Source organism: Panthera onca, chromosome B4 (genome assembly GCF_046562875.1).
Source record: "Panthera onca isolate mPanOnc1 chromosome B4, mPanOnc1 haplotype 2, whole genome shotgun sequence".
NCBI lineage: Eukaryota > Metazoa > Chordata > Mammalia > Carnivora > Felidae > Panthera > Panthera onca.
The window spans coordinates 75,050,157-75,063,236 of NC_138345.1; the positions used below are offsets into that span (position 1 = coordinate 75,050,157).

General features: G+C 40.3%; 2 protein-coding genes across 2 annotated transcripts; both read left to right on the top strand.

The window, feature by feature from the left end:
- Positions 1–4,670: 4,670 nt before the first annotated feature.
- Positions 4,671–5,606, top strand: LOC132660336 (olfactory receptor 8S1-like). Its single transcript, XM_060604353.3, has one exon. It carries the CDS (start codon positions 4,671–4,673, stop codon positions 5,604–5,606), a length of 936 nt encoding a protein of 311 aa, XP_060460336.3.
- Positions 5,607–9,201: 3,595 nt separating this feature from the next.
- Positions 9,202–10,140, top strand: LOC132660335 (olfactory receptor 8S1-like). The gene has a single exon (XM_060604352.3). It carries the CDS (start codon positions 9,202–9,204, stop codon positions 10,138–10,140), a length of 939 nt encoding a protein of 312 aa, XP_060460335.2.
- The last annotated feature ends 2,940 nt before the right edge of the window (positions 10,141–13,080 follow it).

Here is a 13,080-nt window from a genome sequence, read left to right on the forward strand (position 1 = left end):
AGTTCATTCAACTTCTTAGAAGCTGTGTTTAAATCACACTTCTGCAGCCTTCTTGGGCATCAGATTGTCTTGTTGGGCAGAATTCATAGGTAATCAGGATTTGGGTTCTGGAAAGGGTTTTGTAGGTGGGATCAGGGATGAGGAATTGATAAGTAAGGGCTCGGGAGTCACCCTTGCTGGGTAATTAAGTCTGAGCTAGACCTTGCATTATCAGCTACCAAGCAACTCAGGATTAGCATAAACCAGGAATCAGGCTGGGACACCACAGTGAATCCTGAAAGTTACCTAAAGGACAGGCTGTAGGCTATCAGGTCAGAGTTGGAAACTATGCATAACATTGTTTAACTGCACTCCCTGATGCTATAAACTAGATATAGAGTCTTAGAAAAAAGTGGAATCTAAGGAGAGGAGCATCACCTGGGCATGAGAAAGGGAGTTGAAACTTAGACACTGAAAAAGTGTTTCAGAATCAAGACCAGAGAGGTACCCAACTGTAGTATATACAGTACTGAATGTTTATAAGCAGCCTTTCCAGACTGGACAAAGAAAGGTGAGATCTACCTCCTTTGGGGCAGGGCTCAGTAGCTATGATGATTTCATCTGAACACAGGGACTCTGCCTGGCACAAGCTGTCATAGGACTAAGTGGATACATTCCCAAACTTCTTCTCTTACACTCTTCCTGTCTTACCCTGTCTAGGGGAATTGTTCAGAGTGTATTGTTCTGGAGAGGGTCTTCTTTCCTAGCTGTTCCTTTGGGCACCAACATGATTTCTATTCACATAATTTGTTTCCTTCTTTTTCCAGAGTTCTCTGCATCTATCCCAGAAAATAATGTAAGGGCAAGTACCAAAGTTGCACCCAGAGTCCTTCATACTTCCTGTCTCATTTATAGCTGCTCTTCCTTTTTCTTAAATTTTTTTTATTTTAATTTAAATCCAAGTTAGTTAACATATAGTGTAATAATGATTTCAGGAATAGAATTTAGTGATTCATCACGTACATATACTACCCAGTGCTCATCCCAACAAGTGCCCTCCTTAATGCCCACCACCTATTTAGTCCATTCCCCCACCCAACACCCTGACAGCAACCCTCAGTTTGTTCTCTGCATTTAAGAGTCTCTTATGGTTTGTCTCCCTCTCTGTTTTTATCTTATTTTTGCTTCCCTTCCCCTATGTTCATCTGTTTTGTTTCTTAAATTCCACAAATTAGTGAATCATATGATATTTGTCTTTCTCTGATTAATTTATTTTGGTTAGCATAATACACACTAGTTCCATCCACATGTTGCAAATGGCAAGACATCATTCTTTTTGATCACTGAGTAATATTCCATTTGTGTGTGTGTGCGCGTGTGTGTGTGTGTGTACCACATCTTCTTTATCCATTAGTCAGTCGATGGACATTGGACTCTTTCCATAATTTTTGAATAATTGTCAATAGTGCTGCTATAAGCATTGGGGTGCATGTACCCCTTGGAATCAGCATTTTTGTATCCTTTAGATAAATACCTAGTAGTGCAATTTCTGGGTCATAGGGTAGTTCTATTTTTAATTTTTTGAGGAACCTCCATAGTGTTTTCCAGAGTGGCTGCACCAGTTTGCATTCCCACCAGCAGTGCATAAGGGTTTCCCTTTCTCTGCATCCTCACCAACATCTGTTGTTGCCTGAGTTGTTAATTTTCACCATTCTGACAGGTGTAAGGTGGTATCTCATTGTGGTTTTGATTTGTATTTCCCTGGTGATAAGTGATATTGAGCATCTTTTCATGTGGTCTATTAGCCATCTGGATGTCTTCTTTGGAAAAGTGTTCTATTCATGCCTTCTGCCCATTTCTTCACCAGATTACTTATTTTCTGGGTGTTGAGTTTGACTAAATTCGTTATAGATTTTGGGTACTAACCCTTTATCTGATATGTCGTTTGCAAATATCTTCTCCCATTCCCTCGGTTGCCTTTTAGTTTTGTTGATTGTTTCCTTTGCTGTGCAGAGGCTTTTTATCTTGATGAGATCCTAATAGTTCATTTTTGCTTTTGTTTTCCTTGCCTCTGGAGACATGTCAAGCAAGAAGTTGCTGTGTCCAAGATCAAAGAGGTTGTTGTCTGTTTTCTTCTATAGAATTTTGATGGTTCCCTGTCTTACATTTAGGTTTTTCATCCATTTTCAGTTTATTTTTATGTATAGTATAAGAAAGTGGTCTAGTTTCAATCTTCTGCATGTTGCTGTCCAGTTCTCCCAGCACCACTTGTTAAAGAGACTGTGTTTATTCCATTGGATATTCTTTCCTGCTTTGTCAAAGATTAGATGGCTATAGGTTTGTGGGCCCATTTCTTGGTTCTCCATTCTATTCCATTGATCTATATGTCTGTTTTTGCGCCAGTACCATACTGTCTTGATGATTACAGCTTCGTAATACAGCTTGCAGATCAGAATTGTGATGCCTCCAGCTTTGATTTTCTTTTTCAGCATCACTTTAGCTATTTGGGGTTTTTCTTGTTCCATAAAAATTTTAGAATTGTTTTTTCTAGCTCTGTGAAGAATGCTGGTTGCTACTTCTTTTTTTTTTTAATGAACACAAACATTTTTATTTACCTTTTCCAAACACAGGTCTCCTAACTACAAGAGTCAGAAAGTTTTACTAACTTCAGACTAAAGAAGTTAAATTAAAGAAATTTGGAGCTGTATGAAAATGTCTTAACATACATATGCTTTACAATTCTTATGGAATTCTTTACTATCTACCTATGCATCTATCTCTCTATATACCTACCTAACAGCATCTGTCTCTGTATCTACTTAACAAAAGCAAATGTAATTTTAACAAACCAAAATGGCTTACATTAGGAGTCTAGTATTAAGGTTGAAGTCTTTCATTATTTTGTTTGTTTGTTTTTTATTGTTCCACCAACAACTGTTAAGGACTCTCAGTCAGGTGTTACCACATGTGGTCTTTCTTCTGGCCTGAGTTTCTCTTCCTCTTAGGGTGTTGAGTTCTGCTGAAACTTTGCATCTTGCTTCTTAAAGCAGAGGTTGGCCTGGTGTTGCCTGTTTCTTCTTGAGCTACTTACTCCTTTTGAAAACAGTCACATACCCTCCCTTTCTGAGTGAAATTGCCCTCACGATTGTAAAATGGTTTAATGTTGGAAGGGAATCATTCCAAAGTGATTTCAAAATGTCATTGTTAAGCCACCTTAGTGATCTCTACACTATTTTCTTTTTTATTTATTTATTTATTTATTTATTTTATTTATTTTTTAATATATGAAATTTACTGTCAAACTGGTTTCCATACAACACCCAGTGCTCATCCCAAAAGGTGCCCTCCTCAATACCCATCACCCACCCTGCCCTCCCTCCCACCCCCCATCAACCCTCAGTTTGTTCTCAGTTTTTAAGTCTCTTATGCATTGGCTCTCTCCCACTCTAACCTCTTTTTTTTTTTTTCTTTTCCTTCCCCTCCCCCATGGGTTTCTGTTACGTTTCTCAGGATCCACATAAGAGTGAAACCATATGGTATCTGTCTTTCTCTGTATGGCTTATTTCACTTAGCATCACACTCTCCAGTTCCATCCACGCTGCTACAAAAGGCCATATTTCATTTTTTCTCATTGCCACGTAGTATTCCATTGTGTATATAAACCACAATTTCTTTATCCATTCATCAGTTGATGGACATTTAGGCTCTTTCCATAATTTGGCTATTGTTGAGAGTGCTGCTATAAACATTGGGGTACAAGTGCCCCTATGCATCAGTACTCCTGTATCCCTTGGATAAATTCCTAACAGTGCTATTGCTGGGTCATAGGGTAGGTCTATTTTTAATTTTCTGAGGAACCTCCACACTCTACACTATTTTCTATGCCTCCTTTAGGAAACAACAAGTGCGGTGAATGTTGCAGCAAAAACTTAATTCCTGGTAAGTATCACCTTTAAGAGTGATTTACTATCTGACTTCTGCCTACAGTTGTAAACCATGGCAATAATAGTGATAGAATAATACCTGGGCTTTTTGTGTAGACGTTTTTCTAAATACTTCATATACATTTATCATTGCAAAAGCCTTATAAGGTTGGAACTGTTATTGCCTCATTTTACAGACAAGAAAACTGAGGTACAGAACAGTGAAGTCATGTGTACAAGGCCTCACAGTTAGTGGTGGAGCTGGGATGAACCCAGGCTGATGCTTACCTGTGAGTGACTAAAGATGCTGCTCATTCACACTCCAGGGGACAGCTCTTAAGAACTATTCACTTTGCTAATTCTTTGCCTTTGGGCACACTTTTCTCTCAATTTACATGTCTCTTTAGAGGAAGCTTACATTTCCTTAAAATCTTGGCTCAAATACCTCAATATTAACTCATTACTGAATCTTCCAAAACTCATTTCTACAGCTGCCATCGCACCATCACCATGGTTTCTAATTGCCTGTCTTTGCAAATGTATCTCCCTGAAGCACGATCTTTAAAATGAGAGAAACTATGCCTTGCTCCCCATTACATTGAAAGTGACCGACATAAAACTAGTGGCCTAGTGTAGAAGCTGAACATTTATTTGCCAATTAATAGTGATAATAAGAGAGAATCAATGCAATGCAAAATCTGATTGAAGGATAGAAGAAACTTCACTGCCATGATTTTTCATATAATTTTTAGGGAACGGCCTTTGTAAATGGCCTTGGGGAACCGCAGCACCATCACTGAATTCTTCCTCCTCGGGCTGTCTGTCAACCCCCACATCCAGGCTCTGTTTTTTGTGCTGTTCCTGAATATTTACTTTCTGACCATCATGGGGAACCTGCTGCTGCTGCTGGTGATCAGGGCTGACTCTCACCTCCACACACCTATGTACTTTTTCCTCAGTCATCTCTCTTTCCTGGACTTTTGTTTATCTTCAGCTACTGTGCCCAGGATGTTGAAAGACCTCCTATCGGAGATAAAAACTATCTCAGTAAGGGGCTGCCTGGCTCAAGGCTTCTTTGTGTTTATCACCGCAGGGACTGAAGCTTTTCTGCTCTCAGTGATGGCCTATGACCGCTATGCTGCCATCTGCCACCCTCTGCTCTATGGACAGATGATGAGAAAACAGCTGTGTGTGCAACTTGTATTGGGCTCATGGGGCTTGAGTTTTTTGAATGCACTTATTAACATCCTCCTTGCTGCCAACTTGGACTTCTGTGAGAGCCATACCATCAACCACTACAGCTGTGAGGTACCCTCTCTCTTTCCTCTGTCCTGCTCTGATGTTTCTACCAACCTCCTAGTGCTGCTCTGCTCCACCCTGCTTCATGGACTTGGGACCTTCTTCCCAATCATCTCATCCTATGGCTGCATTGTCTCCACCATCCTGCACATCAGCTCCACCTCAGGCAGAAGCAAGGCCTTCTCCACCTGCTCCTCCCACCTCATAGCAGTGATCTTCTTTTATGGATCAGGTTTTCTCCGCTATCTCGTGCCAACCTCAGGATCTCCCCTTGAGTTGATCTTCTCTGTGCAGTATGGTATGATCACCCCCATGCTGAATCCTCTCATCTATAGCCTGAAGAACAAGGAGGTGAAGGCAGCTGTGAGAAGGACACTGGGAACGTATTTGCCATGTTCCAGGTGAAAAAGAAAAGCTAGTAGATAATAAAAAAATCAGAATAATATACCAGCCATACATTGTGTGAGTTGACTTTAATAAAAACTTTCTAGGTCTATACTATGTCAGACGTCATGAGATAAGTAAGCAGTGCATAAGAAATGAAAACAAAAATATTAGAAAGGTATTAACTTTAGTCTAAATAGAAGGAAACAATGGATTAAATAACTATCTCAATTCAGAAAATGAGGTCATGAAAGTGTTGATTCATTCTTCTCAGTACTCCTCAAATATTTACTTTGATCTTCTTATTAGTAAAATATGTGTGTCTTTAATCATAATTAGTAATTGGGTTTAAGAAAAGTCAATGAAAGGCATACTTTACTCTTAAGTGAAGGTTCTGGATGGTTGAGTAAAACCAGAAGTAAACTTCAACTATGTGGCAGGAGAATAATGAAGTTCAACTGAGTGGCCCTTGGAGAGGAACTAAAGATGCTGAAGAAAGTGAGTTCATATACTGGGACAGAGGACAGACTCAAATAAACCCTCAAAATCCCTGTTGTTTCTTGCTATAATCTTTCCATAGAAGCCTTAAATATGCATATTCTTATATGTATAATTTCTTAGATACATGTGTGAATGAATGTTCTGATCATAACAATAATTGAAAACAAAATACTTAAAAACAAATATAGATTAACAAAAAAAGGAAACATTCTTTTAAAAAAGGTGTTCTTGATTATTCCATATATCCTTGAATTGTGTTTCCTTTGCTCATTTATTTGATAAGTAACAGTGGGGGGAGGGGGGAATATTATGCTAGAACAGTCTAGTTTGACTGAAAACCTAATAGTTTATTGTAAATAAATAAATGGAAATTTTGATTTGTGTAACAGACTATTCATACTAAAGACTATAATTAACTTTTACACAAATGCTTCCCTAAATACTCCCAAATGGGAGTATTCAAACTGTAGCAGGGCCCTGTATAGGATTCTAAATGCATTCTAAAGCAAATGGATTTGGATGGAGTTTAGGCACACAACTGTGCATGTGAACTTTTTTAGTCTTTTTACCTTTTTGATCAACAAATCACTTTACCACACCAAATTTGACTGGACTTGATTTTGCCTAAGAAGTCCCAAAGAGAAGAAGACCTGAGAGTGTCATTTGAAAACTAGTCTTTTCCTGCTTGGGGAGTCAGGCAAATACCCCTCTGGCCACTCTTTCTACTTTCGACTCCCACTAGACTCAGAAGAATTTAGAATTAATGATTAAAGGTCATTGCATCACCTAGATGTTCCAAAGGCCACACCTAAGAGATCCCCACTCATCCTTATAAAATCAGTGTTGACAAAAGCCTTTTACTACTAAATGTGACTTCAGGTTATGACCATAGAATTATAAATGCTGTTGCCCTGGTGAGGAATCAAAACCAACCAGTTGTCTAAACATGGCTGCTCTGTGAACTCATTAAACCCAAACAATGCTTTGTGTAACTGAGACATGATGTTAGAAACAAGAAAAACTAAGAGTATGTGAGATTCTTTGAAAGAAGGAACTTCCTTGGCTATATAAATTTATTGTTAGAATTCAGTAAAGCATTTCATCATCAATAGGATTTTATAAATTTTATCATGACACCAGACAGAAGCCACTTTCTCCAGGCCATCTTCCTTCTCACTAAATGAATCTAAATAAAAGTCCTGCAGCCAAGTTGGAGAGCAAATTACCTTATCGAACAGGATATACAGGTAATGTGTGTTTGGGGTATGGGAAGGATTTTGAGGCTGGGTTTTTGGCTAAGGAGTTAACAAGTAAGGAATCACAACTTTCTCTTGGTTGAGCTCTGGACTTATTGGGAATGGTCAGGACAAGGAACTGGCTGGGCCACCCCCTAATAAATCCTATGGGTAACCCAAGTTCAGACTTCAGGGTAGAAGGTCAAAGCCAGAAGTCATTGGTAAATACTGATATTTATGCAAATAGAGAATTGTTGTAATTCAGACATAAAGCCTTTGAGAAACACAGCAAGGGACAAGAGCACATCTGGCCATGAAGGAGAAATTCGGAGTATGAAGAGTGAGGACAATGTCTCAGGATGAAAGTCACAACAGACGAATATAAAGGATTTGATGTTCTACTCCTGTTTTAAACAGGCCCCTGAGTATGAACCGAGAAAAGTTAGTGGGTGGAGCCTTCCTTCTGCAGGCAGAGAGTGGCAACAGTGGGTGTTTCCAACAGAAGCTAGTCCTACAGAACGCATCCCCCATTTTTTTTCCTGTACTTCCTGGGAGAGAGGTCCAGAATGCATAGCACTGGGCAGAGTCCTCTCTCCCAGCTGCCTCTCTGGCCAGGATACCCATTCAAGTATTCCCTGACATGAAACCCTTTCAAGCTTTCCTCTCTTAATTTTCTCGAGATCCAGCCTGTTTTGGGATACACACCCATCCTAGTAATGCTCGTAAGGTGGGCCCTGAGGTCTACACAGAATCCCAAACACTTTATCTCCCCCTTGTCATCATCTCTGCAGTCCTGCAGCTATGACTATTGGCAATTACATGCCCTCCTTTCTGAGTGAAGGCACCGCAGAAATTGCCAAGTGGAGACAGGCTCAACACCAAAATAATTCTAAACTTCTAACTTGCCTTCCGGTGGAGGTGATGAGCAGAGGAGGGAAGCTGCTGGTAATGGTTTCAATGTGATGTCTTGCACTTCTCTTGATAAAGGCATGTAAAGTAGTAACGATGACTGTAGCATCAGCAGCAACAACTTTGGTCTTTGATTGTGCTTTACTGATGTAAGAATATAGGTGACTTTTGCCTAGACTTAAAATCCCAAATAATGGGAAGAAGAAGGAGGAGGAGGAGGAGGAGAAGCAGCAGCAGCAGCAGCAGCAGCACAGAATAGATGCTTTTGAAGAGCTTTGTATATAATTTCATATTTAATGGAATTAAATTATTATTTTCATATAATTTCATATCCTAAAAACCCTCTGTGGTACTGTTATTATCTTCTCTTAATATGCAGGGATATTGAAGTAAGAGCGTTATGTATCTTGTACATAAAATCATAGCTAATTAGTGGTGGACCTGGGATTCGATCTTAGTTTAATGCAGGAGCCCACATGTTTAGCCACTGCTCTGTGATGCTCACTTATTCCCTAGGCATCAACTTTTCAGCACTACCCATGTTTTAACTACCCACAAACTCAGCTGATTTTTCAGTCTTGAGCCTTTGACTGTATTTTTTAGGCAAACTAAATATATGTGAGAAACACACTAATCATACACTTTCTTAAAAGTTTTGTCAAATTCACTCAGAGAACTATCATTATTGACCCTCACTAAATCAGTTTGAGCTCCCATTTCATTAATTGTAGCATTCATTGTTTTCATGTCCATGTTCTTCCATGGAGAATACTAAGAACAAGGGCTATACCTTAATCATCTTTTTGTTCTAAGTGGCTGCACAAAACCCAGGTTATAATAGAAAACAAAACTGTTTACTGGGCAATAGTGATACACAAAGAGAACCAATGCAATTAGAAAATTCCTTGGGGGATAATAGACTTTTGGCTCCTGTGGTGTTTTGTATTATTTCTAGGGAAAGGCCTTTGTAAATGAACTTGGGGAACTACAGCACCATCACGGAGTTTATCCTCCTCGGGCTCTCTGCCAATCCCCACGTCCAGGCTGCACTCTTTGTGCTCTTCCTGGGGATTTACCTGCTGACCATCATGGGGAACCTGATGCTGCTGCTGGTGATCAGGATTGATTTTCACCTGCACACACCCATGTACTTCTTCCTGAGTCACCTCTCTTTTGTCGATATCTGCTTCTCTTCGGTCACTGTGCCCAAGATGCTGGAGAACCTTCTGTCTCAAAAGAAAACAATATCAGTAGAGGGCTGCCTTGCTCAAGTCTTCTTTGTGTTTGTTGCTGCAGGAACTGAAGCCTGTCTGCTTTCTGCAATGGCCTATGACCGCTATGCTGCCATCTGCCACCCTCTGCTGTATGGACAGATCATGAGTAAACAGCTGTATATGCAGCTTGTGTGGGGCTCATGGGGACTGGGCTTTCTGGATGCACTCATCAACATCTCCCTAGCTGTGAAGATGGTCTTCTGCAAGGCCCAAATCATCCCCCACTACAGCTGTGAAATGCCCTCTCTCCTCTCACTGTCCTGTTCTGATATCTCCAGCAACCTCATTGCCTTGCTCTGCTCCACTCTTCTACATGGACTCGGAACCTTCCTTTTGGTCTTCTTATCCTACACCCGTATAATCGCCACCATCCTGAGCATCAGCTCCACCTTAGGCAGAAGTAAGGCCTTTTCCACCTGCTCCTCCCACCTCATCGCAGTGACCCTTTACTATGGCTCAGGTTTGCTCCGCCATCTAATGCCGAATTCAGGTGCGCCCCTTGAGCTGATCTTTTCTGTGCAGTATACTGTAGTCACTCCCATGCTGAATCCTCTCATCTATAGCCTGAAGAACAAGGAGGTGAAGGCAGCTCTGGCAAGAACTTTGGAAAAGTATTTGCAACATATCAGGTGCTGAAATGAAAACAGAGCATGGTGGAAAACTGGAACATATCTGCATACAAAAGGATATTAAGTGAGTTTACAATAGTAAGCTGTACTCCTAACTACTTACAATGTCAGATGTCGCAACCTAAATTAGAAGTGCATGTGACAATGACACAAAGTAATTATAGGAAGGATGGTTCAATTCCTTTTCAAGGCAAACCAATTATTAAATAATAAGAAAGCTTTGTGATGAACATATTGGTTCACTTTTCTCATTCTAAAACATTTCACCTTAGGCTTTCATTTGGAAAAGTCATGAGTTTCATTGATCTGTCATTATTTTTTATTGAGTTTTGGGCATACACATCTGAGAAGAATGTAGGGCCCTGGATCTGTAAAAGAGAAAAGTCATAGATAAGGGTAAACGGTGAGAAAGATAAAGACTTCCAACTGGGTGACCACAGGAGACACACTTGAAAAGCTGAAAGTTCTGCAGAGAAACAATAATCATATTGAGGCAGAGCTCAGACTCTTAAAATTTCCAAGAACTTTTATGTATGTGTGGAGTGATGGCCAGATCTCCAGTGAGAGAGGCTGCAAGGAGGCTCTATGTCTCTAGGAACCTCACTTCTCCCATGGCCTTCACTCAGACTTGTATTTTCTATAATAAGCTGACCTTATCTGTGTTCTTTTCCTTGTAGAGTACAGGCTATGAGCTTTAGACAAATAATCTGGTTTTGATCTCATCACAAGTGAATTCTGAAACTGTCCTTGCCTCTCATCTTTCAGCTGTGAAACAACTGGTTACTGTTTAGGGACCAGTGGTTTGCCGGATTTAAGGTACTGCATCACCTCCAACGAATTCATTTTTATCTATAAAATATAAACCCAGGGGCGCCTGTGTGGCTCAGTCAGTTAAGCGTCCAACTCTTGATTTCAGCTCAGGTCATGATGTCACAATTGTGAGATTGAGCCCCACGTCAGGCTCTCTTGTTGGACGTGGAGCCTGCCTAAGAATATCTCTCTCCCGCTCTCTCTCTCTGCCCCTCCCTAACTTGCACATACACGTGTGTGTGCGGTCTCTAAATAAACAAACCCATTCTCACATTGCTTCTGATTTGTTTAAAATTTTTTTAGTGTTTACTTATTTTTGAGAGAGAGAGAGACAGAGTGCGAGTGGGGGAAGGAGACACAGGGAGAGGGAGACACAGAATCTGAAGCAGACTCCAGGCTCTGAGCTGTCAGCACAGAGTCCAACACGGGGCTCAAGCTCACAAACCGCGAAATCATGACCTGAGCTAAAGTCAAGAGTCTGACTCTGAACCGACTGAGCTACCCCGGCACCCCTGCTTCTGATTTGTTTAATCTATATTTTACTATTCTCTAATTCATTGTAGTTGAGAAAAAAGGGGAAAAGTAAGTACAAACTATTGAATTCACTTAATATTAGCTTACATTTTTCTCAAGCTACTTTCATAAACTCACTTTGTCCCAGTTGTCAGTTATACAGGCTTTTCATCCTCATCTAGCCATTGATAACTCACAGTAAGGGCCTCTTCTCATCTGATACTCCAGAAAACTCCAAATACATTATCTCGCTCCACAAACAACAGAATATTCAAGGCCTTCTTTGGATTCTCTGACCTAAGGTGAAGCATCAGTGAACCCTCCAAGGTCAAGCTTTCTATGGTGAAGAGAAGTTTACGGCACTGCACCTGAGAAGAAGGCTGGTTATAGTCAGTGCGCAAACGTCACAGAATGATAGTAATTGTCACAGAAAGATACCAAGAGACTCAGTCAAATTCCCTTTAGAATAAATAAAAGACATGAAATCATAACTGCGTGAAGACATCCCTTCAAATCTAAAGGCTCAGCAGTTGCTCCTTTGGAGGGGCAATGACCTTGAACTTTGATGCCCAGAGTGCTACACCATTGCTTACTATACTGCCTGATCAGTGACAGGATCCTCTCTAGGCCTCAGAGAAGCTCTTCTTACCATTCCCTCAAGGGTTTTTGTACTTCCGGCCTGCAGAAATTCGGGAGATTCTGCCTGCGTTTTGGCCTTCCCAAGAGGCATAAATAACTAGTAATGATCCTATTATACACCTGAGTGCTTAGTGTTAAAAGGTTGAATTTATGGGAAAATTTTCAATATTAATTTCCCAGGAACACCATTTCCTAAGCATGCCTGAAGTTTCTTCCTCTAAGACAGGTGACAAAAAAGGCAGCAAATATGCCAGAGAGGGAGCCTTGCAGTGTGACAGTTCATGAGAAGTTTGTCAATTTTACCCTGATTTCATCATGTTCTTTGCTTTGACTTAACACCTTTGCAATCTATTCTATTACTTTTATCACTTTATAAAAAATATCACACTTACTAAAAAATGTATAAAACATATGTACCAGTTAAAGAATGATTATGAAATGAATACACACATACCCACTACTCAGCTTAAGAAATTACTCATTCTAGGGGCTCCTGGGTGGCTCAGTCGATTGAGCGTCCAACTCTTGATTTAGGCTCAGGTCGAGATCTCATGGTTGTTAGATGGAGCCCCCATCAGGCTCCATGCTGGAAGTGGAGACTGCTTAAGATTCCCTCTCTCTTCCTCCATCCCTCCCCAGCACTTGTGTGTGTGTGTGTGTGTGTGTGTGCTCTCTCTCTCTCAAAAACTACAATTTTTTTAAAGAAATTATTCATTTACTACCTCTCCTTCACTCCCCAAAACTGACTACTCCTCTGAATTTTTTAATCATTTCCTTTGGTTTTCTTTATATAATTTACTTTTGCCTGTTTCTGAACTTTATATAAATAGAATTAGGATATATGTATTGTTGTGACTTGCTTCTTTTCATCCATAGGAAGTTATCACCAGAGCCCTGGTTTGGGGACTCCGCTGTGATGTGTCTAAAATTGCTAACATATGCTGCTGCTTACCTCAGTAAGGGATTCTATACCCTTTGGCCTAAG